Source organism: Triticum aestivum, chromosome 4D, assembly GCF_018294505.1.
Source record: "Triticum aestivum cultivar Chinese Spring chromosome 4D, IWGSC CS RefSeq v2.1, whole genome shotgun sequence".
Lineage (NCBI taxonomy): Eukaryota > Viridiplantae > Streptophyta > Magnoliopsida > Poales > Poaceae > Triticum > Triticum aestivum.
In genome coordinates, this window is record NC_057805.1 from 327518360 (window position 1) to 327543292 (window position 24933).

The following is a 24933-nucleotide window of genomic DNA, read 5'->3' on the forward strand; positions in this document are numbered from 1 at the left end:
TAAAGAGACTTCCCGGTAACGAGATTGAACTAGGTATTGAGATACCGATGATCGAATCTCGGGCAAGTAACATACCGATGACAAAGGGAACAACGTATGTTGTTATGCGGTTTGACCGATAAAGATCTTCGTAGAATATGTAGGAACCAATATGAGCATCCAGGTTCCGCTATTGGTTATTGACCGGAGACGAGTCTCGGTCATGTCTACATAGTTCTCGAACCCGTAGGGTCCGCACGCTTAACGTTCGGTGACGATCGGTATTATGAGTTTATGTGTTTTGATGTACCGAAGGTAGTTCGGAGTCCCGGATATGATCACGGACATGACTAGGAGTCTCGAAATGGTCGAGACACAAAGATCGATATATTGGATGACTATGTTTGGACATCGGAAGGGTTCCGAGTGAGTTTGGACATATACCGGAGTACCAGGGGGTTACCGGAACCCCCCGGGTAGTGTAATGGGCCTTATGGGCCTTAGTGGAGAGAGAGAGGGGCAGCAAGGGCAGGCCGCGCGCCCCTCCCCCTCTAGTCCGAATTGGACTAGGAAGGGGGGGCGGCGCCCCCCTTTTCCTTCTCCCTCTCTCCTCCTTCCTTCTCTCCTACTCCTACTACATGGAAGGGGGGAATCCTACTCCCGGTGGGAATCCCACTCCCGGTGGGAGTAGGACTCCCCATGGGGCGCGCCATAGGAGGGCCGGCCCTCCCCCTCCTCCACTCCTTTATATACGGGGGAGGGGGCACCCCATAGACACACAAGTTGATCATTGATCTCTTAGCCGTGTGCGGTGCCCCCTCTACCATAATCCACCTCGGTCATATCGTCGTAGTGCTTAGGCAAAGCCCTACGCCGGTAGCTTCATCATCACCGTCATCACGCCGTCGTGCTGACGAAGCTCTTCCTCGACACTCTGCTGCATCGTGAGTTCGTGGGACGTCACCGGGCTGAACGTGTGCAGATCGCGGAGGTGCCGTACATTCGGTACTAGGATCGGTCGATTGTGAAGACGTACGACTACATCAACCGCGTTGTCATAACGCTTCCGCTTTTGGTCTACGAGGGTACGTGGACAACACTCTCCCTTCTCGTTGCTATGCATCACCATGATCTTGCGTGTGCGTGGGAATTTTTTTGAAATTACTACGTTCCCCAACAACTTGCCGGTAACGAGATTGAACTAGGTATGAAGATACTGACGACCGAATCTCGGGCAAGTAACATACCGATGACAAAAGGAATGACGTATGTTGTCATTGCGGTTTGACCGATAAAGATCTTCGTAGAATATGTAGGAACCAATATGAGCATCCAGGTTCCTTTGTTGGTTATTGATCAGAGATGTGTCTCGATCATGTCTACATAGTTCTCGAACCCGCAGGGTCCGCACGATTAACGTTTCGATGACGATTTTGCATTATATGAGTTATGTGATTTGGTGACCAAATGTTGTTCGGAGTCCCGTATGAGATCACAGATATGACGAGGAGTCTCGAAATGGTCGAGAGGTAAAGATTCATATATAGGATGATAGTATTCGGACACCAGAAGTGTTCTGGGGGTACCGGGTACGTATCGGGTCACCGGAAGGGGTTCCAGGCACCCCCCGACAAAGATATGGGCCTTATTGGGCCAAGGGCGGGACAGACCAGCCCTTAAGGGGCTGGTGCGCCCCCATATGGGCCGGCCTAAGTGGAGAAAGGAAAAGGGGAGGAGGAAAGGAAATAGAGGGAATATGATCCCCCCTTCCTTTCCCCTGTCCCCTCTTTCCTTCCCCCTCCGAAGATAAGGAAAGGGGGAGGCCGAATTGGAGGAGGCCCCCAAGTAGGATTCCTCCTACTTGGGGCGCCCATGGCTGTCCGCCTCCCCCTCCCACCTATATATATGTGGGGAGGGGGTGCCTAGAACACACAACAAACATTGTTAGCCGTGTGCGGCGGCCCCCTTCATAGTTTACGCCTCCAGTCATATTCAAGTAGTGCTTAGGCGAAGCCCTGCGCGGATCATTTCACTATCACCGTCACCACGCCGTCGTGCTGACGGAACTCTACCTCGACACTTTGCTGGATCAAGAGTTCGAGGGACGTCATCGAGCAGAACGTGTGCAGAACTCGGAGGCGCCGTACGTTCGGTACTTGATCGGTTGAATTGAGAAGACGTTCGACTACATCAACCGCGTTAAACTAATGCTTCCGCTTTCGGTCTACGAGGGTACGTGGACACAATGTTCCCCTCATGTTGTTATGCATCTCCTAGATAGATCTTACTTGAGCGTAAGAAATTTTTTAAAATTGCATGCTACGTTCTCCAACAACTTTCACGCTAGGAATACAATTGTGCTTTACGAGAAAAAAACATAACTATACTAATCTACGCTTCAAAACGGTAATAATTGTGCTTCACTTTTGTGGAAGCAATTGGGATGCTCTAATACCCCCATCGCACTGAAACTTCTCGAGCGTGAGTGGGATTCACGGGAACATGCGACAGGCAATTAATGACAGCATGCATTTTTTTTAAAAAACTTTCAATCCAATCATTAACTATCATGCTAGTATAAAAAACAGCGGAAATAACAAAAAATATATCTAGATTCATCGATCACCTAGCAACGACTATAAGCACTAAAGTAAGTCAAAGGCATGCCACCATCATCACCCCTCCTTCAACGAAGCCGGGCAATACTTGTTGTAGTAGACAGTCGAAAAGTCATCATGCTAAGGCCCCACAGGACCAACGGACCAGAACAACAACCATCGCCGATGAAGAGAAGCGTAGATAGAAAGAATCCAACTTATAGACACACGAACGTAGACGCGCCAAGACTAGATCTATGAAGATCCATCGAAGACCAACACCGACCGAATCCCACAAGATCCGCCGGAGACACACTTCCACATGCCTCCGGAGAATGTTGTACGCACTGTCGGAATGGGGACTAGGCAGGGAGGACCTTATTCCGACTACAGAGAGCCGCCGCCGTCTCGTCTTCCTAAACAGGACACAAATCCTAACCAACCCTAAAAATACACCTAAAAATAAAGCAGGAACCCTCGCACCTGCAAGGGCCGAGGTCCATCATGCCTCCACGGTCCTAAGACCACTGAAGACAAGGTGAATCAGCGGCGGCGCAAGGAGGCGAGAACGGAGGAGTTGCTCGTGGAGGAGATAAGCTAGATGCGAACTGAATACCCTTGGTTTATTACATAGCAGCACTAATGACAGCATGCACTTCAAACGTAAATATTTCTTTTTGTTAAAACAAGGAATAAAGAAGCCAAATAACTAAAAGACGAGCTGAAATCCCTTTTCTCAAGAACTACTGTAGCTGGAAAAAAAATCTCGTGGCATCCCTTCTTATCCCGATGAGTGCCCTACGGGTTGGGTGGATCGTAACGCAAGGCAAGGTCAAACATGCTGAGTTGGTGGTGATCCCGAGATTAATCGTACGCTGCCCCACGCAACAACGAAAATAATGATTACTCGTACACTGCAAAGTTAGTTAGTGATGGCCACGGTAGGTACGGCTGAGTGTAACACTCCATCTCCCATTCATTTCCTGCATTGGTCATATTTCGCTCATGGTACGTGAAACTTGCCAAAAACTTTGCTCTTTTGACGTTTCATTCCTATATATAGTCCCCGTGTCCTGTGCACGTACGATTGGACGGAATGATCCTAGCCTAGGAACAAAAATGGCAGAAAAACAAATTATGGGTCGAAGAACAGTTGGCATTCCAATTGGCAAAGTCGCATGCATTTTGAGTGGGGAGAAGTACCAATCCTTTTCTTCTGAATTAAAAGTATATCAGTCGTGTGACTTGGCTTACTAGTATGTCAAATATACCGAGTTTGAGTATTGAAATGGGTAAAGTCATGTTGTGGGTCATCGAAAAACGCCGACACGACCTTGTCAACGGCTAGGCGGCAGGTACTAGTATATATACCCCCTGTGTAAACAGACATGTACGTTTTCGCAAAATGTAAGCAAGCAATTGTGTGGCATTTTTTTCGGGAACATGTAGGAACAACCTTTGTGGCATTATTATTATCTCAATTTTTTTGAAAACTGAAAATCATATGTTAAAATTTCTAAAAAAATAGAAAAAATGCAGATGTATATAGATATGTACACTACATATCTGTAAAATTTCATGATATACATTTTGGTGTGAGCTGGACAAAAAAAAGAAATCATAAACTTTTATAGTGAATGGTGCATGTGCTAGAAACACATGATTTTGTATTTTAGGGGCTATTTGGTTCCAGATCTTGCAATGTCACAGTCGGCATACACTTGTTTTCGCCAAGCTTGCCTAAGTTTGGCTAAATAAAATGAGAGCCACAAGTTGACGAGTCTAACGCCGTTTTTGGATGTTCGTATTGAAGTCCTGAATTGGATTTCGTATTCCCAAACTTTCAATTCGGCTATTTGGCATTCGAACCGGAACAACGGTCCAAAATCGATCCAATACATCATCCAAACAATCGATTTTTTATTCATGTCCATTACAATTTCTTTATTGACTTGGTATTGAAACCAATTCAATACAGAGGCCTCCAATACAGACATCCAACCGCAGCGTAAGGAAATCTTGCCGCGGCTTTTGAGTGTATGATACGAAGCCCTGGTGTGGCAAAAAACATTTTGACTAAGGTAAGGCTTGAACCAAACACACTCATAAATTGATCGAACTTGCCTAATGTTAGGCGTGGCAAGTTAAGACAATCTTAGTCACAAACCAAATATCCCATTAATATGTAGTTTGCACCAAAACACATTCCAACATGAAAACTTACAGAAATGTATTATACATCCTAGATACATTTCTATTCGCGAACCAACCTGTGGTTGGATGGTTAGAGGGACTCTGCCTACGCTGACTTCATAAATTTCAAGATGATATGCCAGCTCAGTCTTTCGAAGGTGCTCATAGGGGTAGGCTGTGCGTGTGTGCGTTCATAGGGGTGAGTGTATGCGCGTGTATATGAGCACTTGCGTCTGTATTGTGTTAAAAAAAGATACATTTCTATTCATTTTCAGATTTGTTTTAAACTTTAGAATACTCCATTGTACACGCCCTACACTGCCCCAACATGCTTTCTTTAAAATTAACTCCACGTCCTACATTATTGATTTGGTTTAGTACTTGATCCCCCATTTTTAAAAGGATCCACCGTATGTTTCATCAAGAGTCAAATCATCTGTTGGCGCTCCTACCTGCAAGGATCATATCATATTGGAAAAGAATCATAATAACTGCTTATTGTTGGCTGTTGTCTTAGCTGAACAGATTGAAAAGAAATGACAGCGATTAGCAGTGTAAAAAAAGCAGTGAATAGTTGCGGAGGCAGAGCAATCAAATCAACATGGCCGTGGAGAGCAGAGTGCATTTTACTCGAACAAAACCCCAGAACGGCGAAGAGAACGAAAGGCGGAGGAGGCGAAAGGGAGGACGAGAAATATATAAATCCCCATTCCGCTCCACTAACCACAATTGTTTGTGTTTGTTAAACCCGAAGGAGCCGAAAGGAAAGCAGGCGGGCAAGCAGCGTCGCCGCTACCCACAAAGCTCCCACCTCTCCGGCTCCCCTCCCTCCATTATAACCATCCCCACAAAACCACCACGCAGAGAAAGAGAGCGTTGATGGACTCCGCGACGGCCTAATTCCACCGTCCATTTTTCAAACCGAAAACCGGGCGCCCCGGATGGCGGAGGCGGCGTCGCTCTTCTCGCTCTCCGCGGCCGCCGTGGTGGAGGACGTGCTGCGGGAGCACGGCTGCCGCCTCAGCGACCGCGACCTCGCCTCGCGCAGGACGGGGGAAGCCGGTCAGCGCTCCCCTCCCGCCCGCTCTCGCGTCGCCACCTGTTTTTTCAGTTATTTGTGCCGTGCGCGCCTGTTGCTGAATGAGTTTGCTTCGCTGCTTGCTGCAGCGGCTAGGCGGAACGAGGCGGCCGGGTGGCTGCGCCGCACCGTGGGGGCCGTCGCCGGGCGGGACCTGCCGGAGGAGCCGTCGGAGGAGGAGTTCCGCCTCGGCCTGCGCAACGGCCAGATCCTCTGCAGCGCGCTCAACAGGGTCCACCCAGGCGCGGTCCAGAAGGCAAGCGCGCACTCGTTGTGTTCGTCAGTTTGATCCGCCCCCGCCGCTCGCCTCTGCTCTGCTGACAACAAGTGACGCTACGCGCAGGTGGTCACGGCGGACTCGGTCGACGGCGCCGCGCTGTCGGCGTTCCAGTACTTCGAGAACGTGCGCAACTTCCTGGTGGCGGCGCAGGAGATCGGCTTGCCGTGCTTCGAGGCCTCCGATTTGGAGCAGGTTCGTTGTCGGGCCGCCCCCGTGTGCCGCGTAGTCGCCCCCACGCGGCCTTGCTTGCAGCTCCAGCAAAGCGCTTATGACGGGCATCTTTGCTTTAGACGCACTCTCTCGTGGAGCTGTGCTGTGACCCTGATTGCGCCTTTTTTTCTTCCCTTTTGCCTTTCTGAGCGCAGGGAGGGAAGAACGCCAGGGTGGTGAACTGCGTGCTGGCATTGAAGTCGTACGGCGACTGGAAGCAATGCGGGGGCACCGGGCTGTGGAAATACGGGGGGAACTTGAAACCCTCGGCTTCCGGCAAGTCCTTGGTGAGGAAGAACTCGGAGCCTTTCCGGAGGTGCCAATCCATGAACGAGGGGGAAGCGCCCTATGAGGATGCTGGATTCAATGGCGATGCTCATCTTGATTGCGGTGACATGGTCAGCTCCATGCACTGCCCCGTTTGTTTTTCGTCTTAATTTGTTACATGGAATCTGCTTAAATGCTTAGTGGCTTGATGCATTATTGTCTTGAAACAGTCGAGGTCACGTCCGCTGAAAATGCTGGTCAGCGCGGTTTTGTCCGACAAGAGGCCAGATGAAGTTCCGCAGGTTGGTCAATCTGCTTCCCCAATCTTCTTTTGATGGCTTATTACTGATTCAATGGGACATACGTATGCCATTTGGATTCCCTTTTCATCCGTTGTGTTGTTTGCATGCAGCTCTTAGAGTCGATGCTGGGTAAACTCGTCGATGAATTCGAGAATCGCTTGAAGAGCCAAAATGAATTGGTATGTTCAGTGTCCTTTCCTCTGTATTTGTCTCTTGTTTTTGGTATCCTTCTACGTTGTGCTTGCAATTGGCAATGTGATAACCAAAATCAATCCGTTGGGACAGGTGAAAGCTGCTCTGAAAAATGGCACAGACAGCACCAAATGCTTCTCCAAATCTAAGGTTCTCGTCGAGGCCACTCCTAATTTTAGTGAGAGAAAGGCAAGCTATAACTTACTCTTCTTTATGCTTCAACAATGTTTTTTGTTTTACTCCTCTAGTAAGTACGTCTGCTGCTAACAGTGATAGTTAGGATTACCATTTACTATTTTTTTTGGCTTTCACCCAACGTTAAATTTTGTATTATCCTCTGTAGATGGATACATCAGAGATTTACTCCAAGCATAAACAAACAAAAAAAGAAGCATCAGGGAAGGTGGCACTGAAGCAACACTCAATTCTCCAACAGCAGTCAAAGCATCTTGAGGTAATATTTTAGTATTCATTTCCTTGCATAATTCTTGACAGCGGTTACAGTGCTGTTCATGTTTCTTGTCTATAGGATCTTAAGGCTAATCTTCAAACAACAAGAGCGGGTATGGAGTTTATACAAATGAAGTACTCTGAGGACCTCAACATATTAGGTATATGAGTGGGAAATACACAGGAGCTCCTGGGTGCTCCACACCCCTATATGAATATTGAATATTAAAAATACCAAAAAAATTCAAAAAAATCTGGAATTTGGGGATATCAAACCTGGGTGCCCAATCTACTCCCGTGTGAAGTTTCGTGAAAAAATACCAGGAAAAGTATCCGTGGCGAAGGAAATACAGTCTGAACTAAAATCTATTCTAACAGTTTTTTTCTGTACATAGGATTTTTTTGTCTTTTTTGCCTCGGATACATTTCCTGGTATTTTTTCACGAAATTTCACACGAAAGTAGGTTGGACACCGAAGTTTGATATCCCAAAATCACAGTTTTTTTTAAATTTCCCTGTATTTTTTGAACTTGATGTTCATATAGGGGGGTGGAGCACCCCGGTGCTACAAATCCTCTTCCGTATATGAGTGTACTTTCGGTGGTTCACTGCTACTTTGATATAATTTCACTTAGCACATCACTATTTGCAAAATTAATTTCAGGAAGGCATCTGTTTAGCCTTGCACATGCTGCCTCCGGTTACCACAAAGTTCTTGAAGAAAATAGAAAACTGTACAATCAAGTGCAAGATCTTAAAGGTATGCTTGTTTGAATAAATGTTTACACCCAGTTTCTGATCCAATTAAGGAAATTTTGGTACACTGAGAAAAATTATTGCCTAAAATATGAAATTTCTTTTGTATGTCATGTCTCTAGGTAGTATCAGGGTGTATTGTAGGATACGACCCTTTTTACCTGGACAAGTAAGTTCATCCACTGTGGGCTGCATTGATGATGGAAATATTACGATTATTACTCCTTCGAAATCTGGAAAGGATGGCCGGAAATCGTTTAGCTTCAACAAGGTTTTCGGACCATCTTCAACTCAAGGTAGTTTACCATGTCCTTGTTTTTTTCAGTATCTTATGTGGAAGTAAATTCACAGGAAATTCTGTCGTGCAGATGAGGTATTCTTAGATACTCAACCCCTTATTCGCTCTGTTCTTGATGGGTACAACGTTTGTATCTTTGCATACGGCCAAACTGGATCAGGCAAGACATTCACAATGGTGAGTAGTGAGGACAATAGCACAATGCCAACAATTTCTGTATGTAATACCTATTTATCACGCAGGCCTTCTTTATTCTTAACATCTTCTCTTTTGGTTTTATGTAGAGTGGACCCAAGAATATGACTGAGCAAACCCAAGGTGTAAACTATCGGGCACTTGGGGACCTATTTAACCTTGCTGAAAAAAGAAAAGGAACCTTTGTCTATGATATTGCTGTGCAAATGATCGAGATTTACAATGAACAAGTCAGGGATCTCCTCATCAGTGATGGTCTCAACAAAAGATATCCTTACTGAAATCATATTTCTGTCAAATTGTGTCAGTTTCTTTTTAAAACATTGCTTTCACGAAAATCCTTATACTGTCATACCAATAATTTTCTTTAACAAATATATACATTAGAGATTCGGAATAATTCTCAAAATGGAATTAATGTGCCGGATGCAAGCCTTGTCCGTGTGGCGTCGACGATGGATGTAATGGAACTGATGAACATTGGACACAGGAATCGCACTGTGGGTGCCACTGCGTTAAACGACCGGAGTAGTCGTTCCCACAGGTGACTTCACAACCTTTTCTGTGCAACAGAATTACTTCAAAGTAATTATGGAATGTAATGAAATATTCTTGTAAACTTGCAGTTGTTTAACTGTTCATGTCCAAGGAAAAGATTTGACATCAGGGAACATTATCCGTGGCTGCATGCATTTAGTTGATCTTGCAGGCAGCGAGCGGGTTGACAAGTCAGAGGTCACAGGAGAAAGGTTAAAAGAAGCACAGCATATTAACAAATCATTGTCAGCCTTAGGGGATGTAATTGCTTCACTTGCCCAGAAGAATGCTCACGTACCCTACAGGAATAGTAAATTAACACAACTCCTCCAAGATTCTCTCGGTAAGATGACTCTCCTGCAATTCTTAGTACATCAGACTATTGAGTACAATTTGCATTGTTTTTCATTGTCCTACATCAATGTATTAACAGGAGGCCAGGCCAAAACCTTGATGTTTGTTCATATAAGCCCGGAAAGTGATGCTGTAGGAGAAACCATAAGCACCTTGAAGTTTGCCGAGCGTGTTTCTACGGTTGAACTTGGTGCTGCTCGACTTAATAAAGAATCTGGAGAAGTTAAAGAGCTCAAGGAGCAGGTTTTTTCCTGCTACTATACTATATGTTCCTTTCTTACTGTCCTTTATTATTCAAGACATTCACAATCGCTATTACTATTCAGATTTCTCGACTGAAAACAGCATTACAAATGAAAGATTCAGGATCGGAGCAAAACATTACTCGCAACTCTGAAGCATTAAACACGAAGATGCCTTCTCCTGTTTTTTCAAATAGGCGACAGGGCAGTTGTGATTTGCTGCCTGGCCAAGCTAACTTCAGGCAACCAATGGAGGATGTCGGAAACATAGAGGTAATAATGCCATTAACTTCTGCATCAGATCTTGCACATAAACTGAATGATCCACATAGAAGTAAAAGTTCTGCATGTAATCTTAGTGCACTGATTGTACTTCACTGTCCTTTCAGCTGACGCATTCAGTATTTCTACAATCATGTGTGGTTTGATTTTTCTACAGGTTAGACCCAATCCTAAATTGAGACAAAAGAAACCAAGCTTTGATCTTCAGGATTTATTAGCATCAAATGATTCTCCTTCGTGGCCAGATAGCAATTCAAGGGTGAATTTTCAGATGGGAGAAGAGAGGGAAACAGTTTGTGGGGACTGGGTAGATAAGGTTGTGGTGAACAACAATCACTCTCTTGGTGATTGGGAAGGAGACAACACGGCTCTTCCTGACTTCTTTTACCAAAGATACCATTCAGGTTTGAGAGATGAGCAGCAAAGACCTCGATTTTGCTCAACGAATACTGATGATTCCGATGATATTGACGTTGCAACGAGTGATTCCTCAGAATCAGATGCACTTTGGCAGTTCAATGTTTCAAGCATAAACAGTTCAGTTATTCAAAGTGGGTCAAAGATAAAGAAACCACAAACGAAAATAAGAGAGGCCTCAGATACAAGGTAAGCATTTTTGCGTTAATGCAGTTAACATTACAGCAAACAAAGTTGTGTATTAATTTGATTAGTAGAATGGGAAACAAAGCACATGATCAGCCACCTAGTAAAATTAGTGATTGGGCGATACAGGTTGGCCAGTGCATTATTTAAGAGGAAAATTTCATTGATGAACATGGATGACAACGAATTTCGAGAATGTTGTTTGCCAAGTTTGATCACAGAGCTTCTAGACTTCTGGAATTTCATTAGCATGGACCGCATATCCGCAAGTACATATTGTTTCATCTAAGATCTCTGTTAGGACGGCCCACTTACCACCTAAGAAGTAAGAGGAGAGCTTAATGTTAGTCGTCCATGGATCAAGAGTAAACTGTTTTGAAGGGCATTTTTATTTTAGTGAGTAGAGAAGGAAGATTTTTGATGCTCTAGTTATTCCTTTACATCATGTGAAACTGTTTTCTTGACTCATATGAATACCAAAATAATATTTTTGGTATGATATGATTACCACTAGAAGCTAAGATTTTTCGTGTATTTCATTTCAAAATGTTTTTGGTAGGATATGATTATGACTGTAAATGTACATTGATAACGTAGAAACAACATGTTCTTATACTATTGTAAGATTAATATTAAAAAAAAGATCTACTTTCGAACTAAAGAATTTTTTAGTTCAAATCTGAACTAAAACCATGACACTTGTTATGGATTGGAGGGAGTAATTATTTGGAGATATTTGAACTCCAATTTTTTTTGTATGATTTGTATCTGAAATACATTTTACGATTCCGACGACGTCTATGCTTATCTTTCTCAATTTTATGCTTGTATTTGACATGGAAATATTAGGTTACCATTTATGGCAAAATTAGTTCTCCCTCCGTTCCATAATATAAGAACGTTTTTCACACTACAAAAATGTTCTTATATTATCGGACAGAGGGAGTAATTCATTGATGCATCTTTAAAAAAACGTAGGAGCTCCACGACACAATTAATTTTTTCTGTTGAGATCTATACATTAGAAGGATAGTTAATTATACCCAGATGTACTTCATTTAATATGTAACCAAAAGTCTTCCTTGCCCTTGAATGGTAGCAAATGTTGTGTAAGTAATAACCTCTCACCTCTTAGAAGGCAATAGGAATTTTAATGTTGGATCTTCTGAATGAATTTTCTAAAATTATTTGGACACGCCTTTAGAAAATCATTACCTGAACATATTATTTTCTTTTAATTTCGCCCAGTTTTGTGATATATTTGAAAATAGTGAAATTAAGGATTGATATACAGGGACAGAATAGCAGACCATTGCATAAGACTTATCAAGTTTTCTACCTAAAGATTAATATTTTTTTCTTTCATTTTCTTTATATCAGGACACCAAGTCACTCCCAAATACCATCAGCGTCAAGAAAAGCCTCAAATGGACAAAACAGATCTGGAAGGCAACCTTTAAGTGGTAGCGATAGCAGAAGGCTTTCATCAAACGGTAGACACTCTGGTACGAAGTAGAGATTCCTAAAATGATTGTGTATTTTTTTCTTGGCTTTCTTTCAGTGTTTGTCATGAGGGGTTGCGAGATTTTTCTCAAGTACAGGAGCGAGTGACAATAAGTCCAATTGATTGTGTCAGTGTGGCGAGTTGTGATCTCAGCAGCTGGTGTGTGAGGCCATTAACCTTTTTTTTTATTGGCCTATCAGGCATTGTTGAGTTTTTGGCAATTCTTGTCATGTTCATAATATATAATATAAGGAAAAGAAAGGAAATTTGTTGATAAAAAAAGCTCCTCCTTTTTTGTTTCTTTGAACGCTTTTATCTTTTCATAAAAGCACTCTTCAATGCGCTTTGATTCTTGTTGTCAAATTTCTTAAATGACACTCTACCCTTTGGCTGGGATTGTTTTGAATGAATAAATGATGTCCATGGAGCCCCCTCTCCCTCACCCAATTTTAAGCAACTGAGTGCAGTGCATCTGAATACCACATGAATATGCTTGCTGGTTTATGTTAGCATTCTCTGTGTGCTAATATTTCTCATCATATCATGCTGCTTCGTCACCCCTATATAAGAAGAAGCTAGGATAAATTCTAGACAAGTTTTAGCAAGTTCTTAGCAGCTCAATAGCTCCAAGCAGATCGACAAGATCACACATTGTAACCACATCATACAAGAGAGAAACATCCAACAGGAGTAGGGTGTTACCCTAGAAGGGAGGGCCCAAACCTAGGTAAAACCTCCATTGTGTGAAACCCCTTACATGTTAGGGTGTGCATTCAGTTTTTTGGGTTTGATACTGTTCAGTTTATACGGTTTATGGTTTATACGGTTTTTATACTTTGGTTTATACGGTTTTATACATAGATACGATTTGGTTTCGGTAATAGCCATTTACGTTCGGTTCGGTTTCGGTAATAACCAAATTAACCAAAGTTGACGTGAATTTTTGAGCCAACACATAACTTTTCCATGTCTAAATGCATGATATATATCATAATGAGGAGGAAATAATTATAAAAGGATAAAGAAGGGACGTTGGATAAGCAGTCGGGCTAATTACGTAAATTGAAGCACTAAATGGGCTAGATAGTACTATACTATAGCAGCCCATTACGCTTTTGAACCCAAAAAATCTCAATTTCGGTTAATTTGGTTTAACCAAATGGTTTTTGGTTTCTAACCGAAAAAACCGAAATGCAAATGGTTTTTAGATTTCAAAACTGAAACCGAAACCTAAAAAACCTGAATTTTCAGTTCAATTTGTTTTTTTTGGTTCGGTTTTGCACACCCTGACTTACGTGGATCATCTAAGTGTGTCTTGTCTTCACCATCAGAAGTTATCTTGGTTGTTCCTTGCCTATTACCTCAACAACCTAATAAATGGTTAAGCACCCAAAAGAAACTAGGAGTACCTGATTTCGAAATAGCTTCAACTTTAAGCTCCCTAGAAATAAGGAGCTCTGAAAGCTTTGGGTGTGGTTTGATGTCGGCTCCGTGTCATTGAATAATATTTTCACTGCCTCGGCCTACACTTTGGTTACTCATGTCATTCATCCTAGGTGTTTTAGGTCATGTGTTACCGTGTCATCACATAACAGACTGAGGTGGATGGGGGAGGGGTGCATGTACGATGTTGTCTATGCTTCATGCTGATGTTTGTGCCCACGTTTGAGTCTCACACCCTGATTTTTGGCACCTTCTCTTTTCAAAAAACTCATTTGGCTTTCTTTGAATTTGACATTGGATTTTCTTCTGATGGCTCTAGGGACTTAAAACTTGGGGAGATAATTTTTCCTCCTTCTCCCAAATGGTTTAAAATATTCAAAACTTCACCAAGACCATGTCATTCCATCCTAGCCCAACCACAAATTCTATTTCATTCTAATATTCTTTTTCCTATAAAAGGAATAGTCTTGTTACCCTAGGTTGTGAAGCAACCTATATTTCTGCCTTTCAAAAAATTCCCATAAAATTATCATAAATCCTTTGGACCATATAAACCTTGAATATGCAAAATATTCAAGATCTCATGCTCAGGGTGAGCATAGCATCCAATTCTTGTTTCTGGACTCACTTTGAGTTTGTGAACAAACTATATTCCAGAAGTGTCCATAATCCCTGCAATTAATTCAGGCCCTAAGTCTTCCTATATCTCTTGAGCATGCCAAAATTAACATTCTTTTGCCAAGCCAATCTCTCGCAACAATTCTCCAAAATTTGTGTCCAGAGAGGAGCACTTTGAAGGAAGTACTATTTAGGAGTACCAAAATGGTAAGAAATTTTACCAGTGCCTCCATACTCCTAAATCACCTCCCTACACCAAATTTCAGCCAAATTTATCAATCCAAATTTTCCTAGGAATTCAAACTAGTTTTTGTACCAACTTTACAGTTGTGAAGGAACTATACTCAAACTTTCTCTAAACCCCTTGAAACTTTTCCAGTGTGTGGACCCTCCTACAAAATCTACAAATGACAAAGTCTCAGCTTCAATCACCAAGCCAGCTCATCCCACTCAACTCCCAAAGTATCCATCCAGAAACTGTTGTTGATGCCACTGATCATCTCAGGCTAGCTTCGGTCAATTCAAAACCATAGTGGAGCTCCAGTATGAAAGAACAACACGTCGGCCAGACTAAGTCACCTCGCACGCGTCGGTGCACGCGGTGACCGTGCTGCTGGCATGCTGTTGGCGTGCTCTGCGCTATTGGAAATATGCCCTAGAGGCAACAATATTGTATTATTATATTTCCATGTTTATAATTAAGAGTCTATATTCTCTGTCATGATCCTGAAATGTGCGATTTAGTGGAAAACTCATATGCACGTGTAGAATAATAAACGATAAAAGATGATTCCTAGTCTCACCTCTAAGACTAGCTCAAGCGTTGTTAGTGATCATGTTTTCTGGATCTTGGGATACCGTTAAGTACAAACGATAGTCCTAAAACAACTTTGAGAATATGACGTTAAAAGAACGGGCATATTGAATTGACCCAAACTTGTTTGTTATACTTTGAGATACAATCGTCAGAAGTCAATTTTGCTAACACGGAGACTTAAATGTGTGCTTTAATTCCTTAGACCATGAGAGTATCGTAGTCACTTCTTACCGTGCGATGAACTTTCGGGTTGCTCAAATGTCATCTGTAACACGGTGATCATAACGACAACTTACAGGTTGATCGAAAAGTTTGACAAGGGACTAGATATATAGCTCAAGAGTGGGATTTGCTCCTCCGATGATGGAGAGATATTCTTAAGGCCCTCTTAGTGTGACGGCATCGATCGTCGTCTGGCCACACAGCTGACTATGTCATGGGGATCCTGGAACATGCCAACGAGAAAGAAAGACAAAACCGGTAACGAGGAGACCGGTATAATGAGCATATGTATGACTCAAGAGGATGCCGATATATCTCACCTCAGGTTTTGTAAAGTATCGCGAAGTAAAGGGAATAGCACATGATAACCAAAGGTTCACTTGAATGTCATTCGTGTACTCACAGGGATCAATATGGACATCCACGGCTCTGCTATCGGTCATTGAACAAAAGGAGTTTCGTTCATGTCTATGTTTTACCGAACCTACAGGGCCACAAGCTTAAAGTAATCATGATCTGCTAAGTGTTATTAGAGTAATGGGGAAATATTTATGAAATAATTTCATTAATATTCAAAATAGTTTTAAGAGGAACCAGAAGCATTTTGGATCACCAAAAGGGTTTTGGGGTTTACCGGATAATACTGATAAATATTATATAGGTGGAAAATGTTTCCGGAGATGTTAAATTAATAATAAAAGGATCTAATAATAGTCATGAGGCATTTATATTTAGTTAAATATCAACATGCCTTAAAAGGCCAAGTGGTGGAAAAAATATTGGGCCACTTTGGCCCAATAGTGGAGGTGCCCCCTTAGCTTCTTGAAGAAGCTAAGGGCGACCGAATTGAAGGGGAATTCTCCCTCCTATGGCCAGAGCAAAGAGGAGGAAACCTCCCCCCTTGTGGCGCCCCTCCCCCCTCTCATCCAACCATATATACTTGAGGATTTGGTCCTTGTAGACACAAGTTTTGGAGCCTCCTCTAGTTCTCTAGTTCTAGTTCTAGTTGATCCAATTAGAGTTAGATCTAATCCTCTCTAGTCCTCATATTAGAATCCCAATGTGTTTTTAACCCCCCCCCCTCTAATTCTCTGGCAATGATTAGCTCTGGACGGCGAAGCGTTGCCGGGTCATGAAAACTGTACGCTTGCAAACTATGGAGAGGTCGTGTTTTCGATCTTCCATTCGAGGGATCGTTCATGAACGGAGGGACTTCAAGTATGATCTAAACCGGCTCATTTTCTTCCCTGTAACTCAGAGTTGGTAACGATCTGATCTAAATGTTTTTGCATCTTCATAGTGTTCCTAGTTGATCGTAGGGTGATTTATTTTTGTTTTCTACTATGTTTCCCAACAGTGGCATCATGAGCGGTTCTTTGAGTAGATGCGGGTTTCTTAGACGCTTGGGTATTCCTTGAATATTACCTTGGTGTACCTTGGGAATCCCCAAGCTTAGGATCTTGCCTCTCCTTATTCTGTTGTTCATTGCAAACTCACCCAAAACTTAAAAACTTCAACACACATAACACAACAAAACCTCGTGAGATCCATTAGTATAATCAGCAAACCATAAACTTAGGTACTGTTGTAAACTCATTCATAATTATTCTTGCATAATACCTACTGCATTCTAACTTCTCCATCACTTATACCCCCCGTTATAATCCATAGCATCATTAAAAGAAGCACATTGTGCTATAAAAAAACAGAATTTGTCTAAAACAGAATAGTCTGTAATGATCTGAACAAAAACCATACTTCTGTAACTCCACAAATTCTGAAAAATTAGGACAATGCAGAAACTTTGCAAATCCATTATACGTAAAAATTTCAGACCAAGATCACATCCCAGTAAAAAATTCCTATACTGGGCGCAAAAGTTTATGTTTTTGCACAGAATCAAGTCAGTTATCATCTAAATCATTTCAAAGGCTTTACTTGGCACAAACACTAATTAAAAGATTAAAACACAATCATTGCAGTAGAAGTAATCATGTCATCACACCAAAATAGAAATAAAAAACAAAATTTAAGATAACTATTAGGTTGCCTCCCAACAAGCGCTATTGGTTTATGCCTCTAGCTAGGCATAATGCATAGTTTCAAGTTTTATCATGACCATAAGGGAGATCATCCATGTTCATCTCATACTCGCTTCTCTCAGCAGCAAGCTTTCTAATAAGAAGGCAAAAATAATTAAAAGGGCTAAATTTTGTAGGATCTGAATCCGTAAGATCAAGTTTAGGAGGAGGAGGTTCCTCCTTAGGCCCTTTGTAGGTGATAGCTATTTCTTCATTATACAAATTCTTATAAAGATATTCTCGTAGTCTTTCTTTAAGCACATGACCTAGCCCATTATTACCTATAGCAAATTTATCATTATGTTCGGAAAGTGTATCAATCAAGATAGGTGGGGGGACCTTTTTTTCTAAGATTCTCATTGTAAGCAGCCTAGTCTGTAGATTTTAATTTCCTTATCTCTTCTTGATCATAAAGGATTTCTTCTATAGGAGGGCACTCACTATTTATTCTATAGTAAGAAAATATCCCCCTTGCCTCCTTCATAATGTGGCTAAATTCATGAACTAGAAATATCGTGGCTAAACACTTACCAGAAGGATCATGAATATTGGAAAATTCTAGAAGTACCCATTGTATAGCAGGATGCATGTGCACAAATTGTCTCTCAAGTTCAACTATAAGCAAAGATATGGCGTCTGCAAGACTAGTAGTTCTAGCAAGAATTAAGCTCCCTATCATAGGCAACGAGCCAACACAAGTAAAAAGATCTTGAATAATACCTTTTCCAGTAATATTACCACTGCCTATACAGAGCCTTTTCGTATGCATAATAGTGGTTTCTTCTTTATCATTAGGATCATCATCGACAAGATTGTCAAGTGTTACTTTATTAGAAACTTCATCAAAGCTTCTTTTAGTAGTCCTCGGTATCGAGGCTCTTGTCTTCCTCAGATTCCGGCATGTAGTTGTTGTCGGCCCCTTCAAAGAGGTCGTCGGGATCTAAGTCCTCAAGATGTCCTTCAGGTGTGTCATTCGGCACTGGCGAAGCTTGATGGTCCCCCTTGGGGTTGTCGGCATCACCGGCGACTGCTTCACCGTTGTCGACGGTTGCGTTATGGCCTCTAGGTTCCCCATTGTTGCCTCTTCTGCAGCGACGCCAACATCTTGGAGAGGAATTGGGTGTGTGTCCACCATGTAGACATTGTAACTAGATGTAGTAGTCCACCTGTCGGTGTTTACCAGAGGCGAGGTGTCTTCTGTTGGGCCATTGACATCGTCATCCATGTCCATGGCCTCGCTGTAGTCTAGCACATCGGTTAAATCATCGATCGTGGCGACTAGTTGGGTGGTGGGTGGGACGTAAATTTGCCGATCGTCTACTTTAAGTCTGACCTGATCATAAAACAAAGTCTTGCTGTCTGAGATGGACATGCTCTGGATACGGTCAAGCATCTCATTGAGGTGAGACAACTCTTCGGGATTCATCGCTGCGTTGTAAGCGGGGCTGACTCGAAGTATGCCCGGTGTATAACTTGACGCGTTTTTGACGCGAAAGGGATCTCGGAGTGATTCCGAATTCTGCGCCGAGGTCAGTTCTAACCCTGACGTAATTTCAGAAGTAGGAGCCGGATCTACGTCCGGACTAGAGATCGCGAGGGGACTGGCGGGAGTGGTTACGTGGGGGTCTCTGGTGACGCCGCGACGGAGATCGGTTTCGGAGTCGAGCCTCTGGTGCCGGGCGAGTTCTCAATTCAGCCGGGGGCCCATCCTGACAGGATGAGTTCACTGCGGGAATCCATGGTGTACTCGAGGCCATCGTTGATCACGATCTGACCTGGGGCATAGTTCTCCACAGAGGCCAAATGGAACGTCGTGTCGGCGCAAAAGACCATGCTTCTGAACACAGAAAGCTGGTCGGGGGTGTAGACACACCCATGGCCGTTGGCGTAGTTGATCTGCAGATGAGCCGTCGATCCTTCTGGTGATCGCACAACGGAACTCTCAATGAAAGCACCAGTGTCGGTTTCAAAACTGGTAGACCTCGGGGTAGGGGGGTCCCGAGCTGTGGATCTCGGATCGAAGGTAACAGGAACGAGGGAGACGATGTTTACCCAGGTTCGGGCCCTCTCTATGTAGGTAAAACCATATGTCCTGCTTTTGTTTATATCTATGATGTATCGAGTATAGAGCTGATCTACCTCGAGATCGTAATATGTGGTCTAACTCTAGGGCTAGGTGAATGATATTGCGTTTGTGTCCCCTCTACAGGCTAAACCCTATGGCTTATATACACGTCAGGGAGGGTATCTAGGGTTACAAGGTCGGTATCTAGGAGCAAAGCGGCAGGAGAGATCTTGGAGTATACATCAAGTCTTCGGTGGAGGTAGTCTTGATCATGCCTCCTGCATACGGCCTCCGGAGTCCATCTTGAGTATGAGTGAGGGCCTATCGGCCCAGCCCGAGGAGCATGGACCGACTAGGTTAGTACCCCCTTATCCAGGACACCGTTAGCCTATGTACATGATCATGCCATGAATAACCTCATAACTATGCGCTTTTCTATCAATTGCTCAACAGTAATTTGTCTACCCACCGTATGCTATATTTATTACAGAGATGCCTCTAGTGAAACTATGCCCCCCAGGTCTACTTTAATCATATTGCTAAAACCAAAAATACCTTGCTGCAATTTCTTTACTTTTATTTTACTTTGCAATTTATCTATCACCTACTATCATATTTGATCCTTGCAATTAACGAGTACAAGGGGATTGACAACCCTCTTGCCCGTGTTGGGTGCAAGTATTTTCTCTTATGTGTGGAGGTACTATCAATGGTTGATTACGTGGTTCTCCTATTGGTTTGATAACCTTAGTTCTTTCCTGGGGCAAATACTATCCGCTACTATATTGCTTCACCCTTCCTCTTCCAGAAAAATCCCAACGCAATTCATAAGTAGCAGAAAGAATTTCTAGCGCTGTTGCCGGGGAGATATCATCAAACAACTCCAGGTTCCTTCATATACATTATCATTTGGTTGTTCTACCTTTTATTTTATTTTATTTGCCTTCTCTTTTTCATCTCCCTCCGCTTCTCTAAAAAAATTAAAAACACAAAATTATTTTATTTTGCCTTGTTGCTTGAAGTTGCTATCATGTCTGAGTTTGAGGAAGTTAGTGGTGCTCCCACCACTAGCGTGGAACCGTTTGATCATCAAGCTATACTTTTAAATCTTGTGAGAAATGAAAATATTTGATACACCGCCCATTCGGCCATGGCAGCTTCAATGTCCGCCCACGTAGTTGTGTGGCCGTGGGCGGTGATGAACTCGGTGCGACGGGATGCCATCGCTTTCCTTACCATGTGTGCAATCGCGGGCGGTGAGGAACTCGGTGCGGCGGGATGTCATTGCTTCCTTACCAGTTACTGTGCGGCGCGGTGCATTGAATGATGCTTGGAGAGAGCTCTGAGGAGGAGTGGCCGGACAACCGTATAGTGCGGTGTTTTTTTGGAGCTCAAGGACAAACGACAAAGGAAATTTGGCTTCCCCTACAATCTTGGTCATTCATTATCGCACACGACTCATCTCTATCGCCTCCAGAAATAGTGTGCACTCACCCTATTGTGTATTGCATTATGATTGGCCGGAACCCCAGTCATGCGGATCGCGCATGTGCACCGTAGGATGCACTGCGATCGAGCGACAATTCACGTCCCTCTCATCACACCCATGCAACTGTAGCTGGATTGGATTTATCCGCGTTAAATGTCTAGAAAATGCCCATAATCGCCTAAATTTGGTAAATGAGCCCGGAAAAGTGCCAAATTTGAACACGGTGATTTGTAGGATATATGTTCATCGTAGAAAAAAACTCAAGGACAAAGGACAAAGGAAATTTGAATTCCCCTTCAATCTTGGTGATTTCCCTCTCGAAACCATGAAACTTCCTCGGTGATGGTTCGATTTATGAAGAGCGTGCATGAAGACATAAGCCAAACCTTCTCAATTTTTTATCAGGGCATGGTGAGGCCATACCATGGTACCATGCTAGGCGTCATGTTTTTCAAGCATGTATTTTATTTTTCTGTAGTTGAAAAACCAGTAAACGACACGTTTGTGGTTGTCACACATATCCTTGAAATCTCTGCCCATTCCTTGTAAAATACATGGGAATTTACTAAATACCATGAGCATGGTTTTCCAGACCATTTTTTGTGCACCTTTTCATGCACAGATTGTTTGAATTTGAGTTATGTGCATTAGTGCCTAGAAAATGCACATAATCGCCTAAATATGGTAAATGAGCCCGGAAAAGTGCGAAATTTGAACACGATGATTTGCAGGGTGTATGTTCATCGCTGAAAGAAACTCAAGGAGAAAGGACGAAGGAAATTTGGATTCCCCTTCAATCTTGGTGATTTTCCTCTCGGAAACATGAAACTTCCTTGATGATGGTTCAATTTATGAAGAGCGTGCACGACGACATAAGACAAACCTTCTCAAATATTTACCAGGGCATGGTGAGGCCATACCATGGCACCATGACACGCGTCATGTTTTTCAAGCACGTATTTCATTTTTCTATAGTTGAAAAGCCAATAAATGACACATTGTGGTTGACTCTTGCGACACATATCCTTGAAATCTCTGCCCATTTCTTATAAAAGGCATGAGAATTTACTAAATACCACGAGCATGGTTTTCCAGACCATTTTTGTGCACTTTTTCATGCACTGATTGTTTGAATTTGAATTATTCGCATTAATGCCTAGAAAATGCACATAATCGCCTAAATATGATAAATGAGCCCGGAAAGGTGCCAAATTTGAACACAGTAATGTGCAGGGTGCATGTTCATCGTAGACAAAAAGTGAAGGACAAAGGACGAAGGAAATTTGGATTCCTCTTCAATCTTGGTGATTTCCCTCTCGGAACCATGAAACTTCCTCGGTGATGGTTCGATTTATGAAGAGCGTGCATGAAGACATAAGCCAAACCTTCTCAAATTTTTACCAGGGCATGGTGAGGCCATACCATGGCACCATGCCAGGTGTCATGTTTTTCAAGCATGTATTTCATTTTTCTATAGTTGAAAAAACAATAAACGACACGTTTGTGGTTGACTCTTGCCACACATATCCTTGAGATCTCTGCCCATTCCTTGTAAAAAGGCATGAGAATTTACTAAATACCACGAGCATGGTTTTCCAGGCCATTTTGTGCACTTTTTCATGCATAGATTGTTTGATTTTGAATTATGTGCATTAATGCCTAGAAAATGCACATAATCGCCTAAATATGGTAAATGAGCCCGGAAAAGTGCCAAATTTGAACACGGTGATATGCAGGGTGTATGTTCATCACAGAAAAAAACTCAAGGGCAAAGGACGAAGGATATTTGGATTCCCCTTCAATCTTGGTGATCTCCCTCTCGAAACCATGAAACTTCCTCGGTGATGGTTCGATTTATGAAGAGTGTGCATGACGACATTAGCCAAACCTTCTCAAATTTTTACCAGGGCATGGTCAGACCATACCATGGCACCATGCCAAGCGTCATGTTTTTCAAGCATGTCTTTCATTTTTCTATAGTTAAAAAACCAATAAACGACACGTTTGTGGTTGACTCTTGCCACACATATCCTTGAGATCTCTGCACATTCCTTATAAAACGCATGAGAATTTACTAGATACCACGATCATGGTTTTCCAGACTGTTTTGTGCACTTTTTCAAGCGCCGATTGTTTGAATTTGAATTATGTGCATTAATGCCTAGAAAAGACACATAATCACCTAAATATGGTAAATGAGCCTGAAAAATGCCAAATTTGAACACATTGCATTGGAGGGGGTATGTTGATCATAGAAAAAAAACTAAATGACAAACAAGGAAGGAAATTTGGATCCCCCTTCAATCTCGGTGATTTACTATCGCACACGGTTCATCTCCATCGCGTTTACGAACCGTGTGTGTTCACCCACACATCCAAAAGGAAAAAAGAAAACCCTTACCCCGTGCCCACTTCATCCCCACCCACTCGCCACGCACTCCTCGACAACTCTGCACCTCGTCAACTTCTATCACGGCGGCCACCCTTAAGATCGACGGCTGTCGTTTGCGGGCGGAGGTCGCGCTCCAAACGGCACGGGAATTTGCCCCTACCGCATGCCGACACCTATCTGCACCGACTTGCACCGACTATCTGGACTCTGGTCGATTGGGGTTTTCTACGGGATTCGTATGGGGATTTTTCCCATGGAGAAGGTAATTAATTTAGCAAAATATTCACTCATCTCTTATCGCAATCCGTCTGTTATTGTTAATCAACCGGCAGAAATCACCGTGGATTCATTTTTATTCTAGCTGATTCGAGGGTTTTCATCCAAGTGTCCACAATGCGAGCACAAATCGGGCAAGTGTGATCGCAGCCAGTCGAAAACGAAGTTCTATCTCACCATTCCAGATGACTTCAGGGACCGCTCATTATGTTCAATCTCACCCTACCATGGTTGGGATGGCCTAAATTTATGAACATATATCATATATTGCTATATTTGGATAAAAAGTATAGTGCCACATGCAGCCTAGATGTCGAAGACAATATTTTTTCTAAATTAGGAAAATCAATGATGTATTGTTCATTCAGTTACTCTCATATTTGTATCAAATCTTTATTACATAATCTATTTTTAATTATATATTTTTGTACTTTGCTTTTAGCTATATATTGTTATGTTCTCTCAATTACTCTAGTATTTGCATGTTGCCCTGTTATTTCATTATATATTATTAACGATCTTAATTTTCATTTCAAGCAGTACATCCCTTGCTTTGCAAGAACATGAGTAGAAGGAAATCTTGGGCTTTACTTTGTTGATGACTCCATGGATGTCGTATTGACAACGCAGCATGGATTTATAATGACGGTTATGATAAAACTTGATAAAAATGGTCACTCCTATTTTGATGCGGACCTTTGGAGAAAAATATCTAAGTTTTATGAACCGAAAGCTGGCAATAAATTCTAGTGCGTGCACCACAACCTGGTCTAATTAACATGGATGTTTACTTCCCCAACGTCATCAGCCGATCATGGTCTGATCGAGGTTAGTATTCTTTTAACTTTCTCCATGCTGGCATATTATATAGCAAAAGCGGGGTATTTGTTTTGACTAACTGATCACTATTTAACCAACCAATTGTGATTTCATTTTCTGACTCTATGCCTAAGCAATAACAAATTATATTTACCAATTTATGCCCACTATTCTTCTACCATGTTTTGAATAAATAATACCTTTCCACCTTTTAAGCAGGATATGTTGGATGCATAGTTAACGATCTGTATGTTACTCGACGTACCAAATTTCACTAGAAAGGCTTGAAGCATGTCATAAAATTTGTTGATAATATGACAGAGATTGCACATCGTATGAATGTTGGATTTTGGATGGGATTAATTCTACCTTTGGTGCATACATTGAACAAG

General features: G+C 42.4%; 1 protein-coding gene across 1 annotated transcript; it reads left to right on the forward strand.

Annotated features, from left to right (window-relative positions):
* The first annotated feature begins 5518 nt into the window (after positions 1-5518).
* Positions 5519-12540, forward strand: LOC123097706 (kinesin-like protein KIN-14F). The gene is made up of 19 exons (XM_044519519.1): positions 5519-5831; positions 5937-6103; positions 6191-6319; positions 6493-6735; positions 6835-6906; positions 7017-7085; positions 7192-7287; positions 7442-7552; positions 7628-7709; positions 8213-8308; positions 8427-8600; positions 8673-8779; positions 8887-9065; positions 9180-9341; positions 9424-9677; positions 9768-9931; positions 10015-10203; positions 10370-10818; positions 12196-12540. Exons 1-19 carry the CDS (start codon positions 5711-5713, stop codon positions 12329-12331), a joined length of 3000 nt encoding a protein of 999 aa, XP_044375454.1. The 5' UTR covers positions 5519-5710; the 3' UTR covers positions 12332-12540.
* Positions 12541-24933: the final 12393 nt, after the last annotated feature.

Bases quoted from the DNA above. Each gene is read 5' to 3' on its own strand.
- LOC123097706 (XM_044519519.1), top strand. From the start codon at position 5,711: ATGGCGGAGGCGGCGTCGCTCTTCTCGCTCTCCGCGGCCGCCGTGGTG. The intron at 5,832-5,936 runs GTCAGCGCTCCC...TGCTTGCTGCAG, and splicing joins GCGCAGGACGGGGGAAGCCG to CGGCTAGGCGGAACGAGGCG. The intron at 9,932-10,014 runs GTTTTTTCCTGC...ATTACTATTCAG, and splicing joins TTAAAGAGCTCAAGGAGCAG to ATTTCTCGACTGAAAACAGC.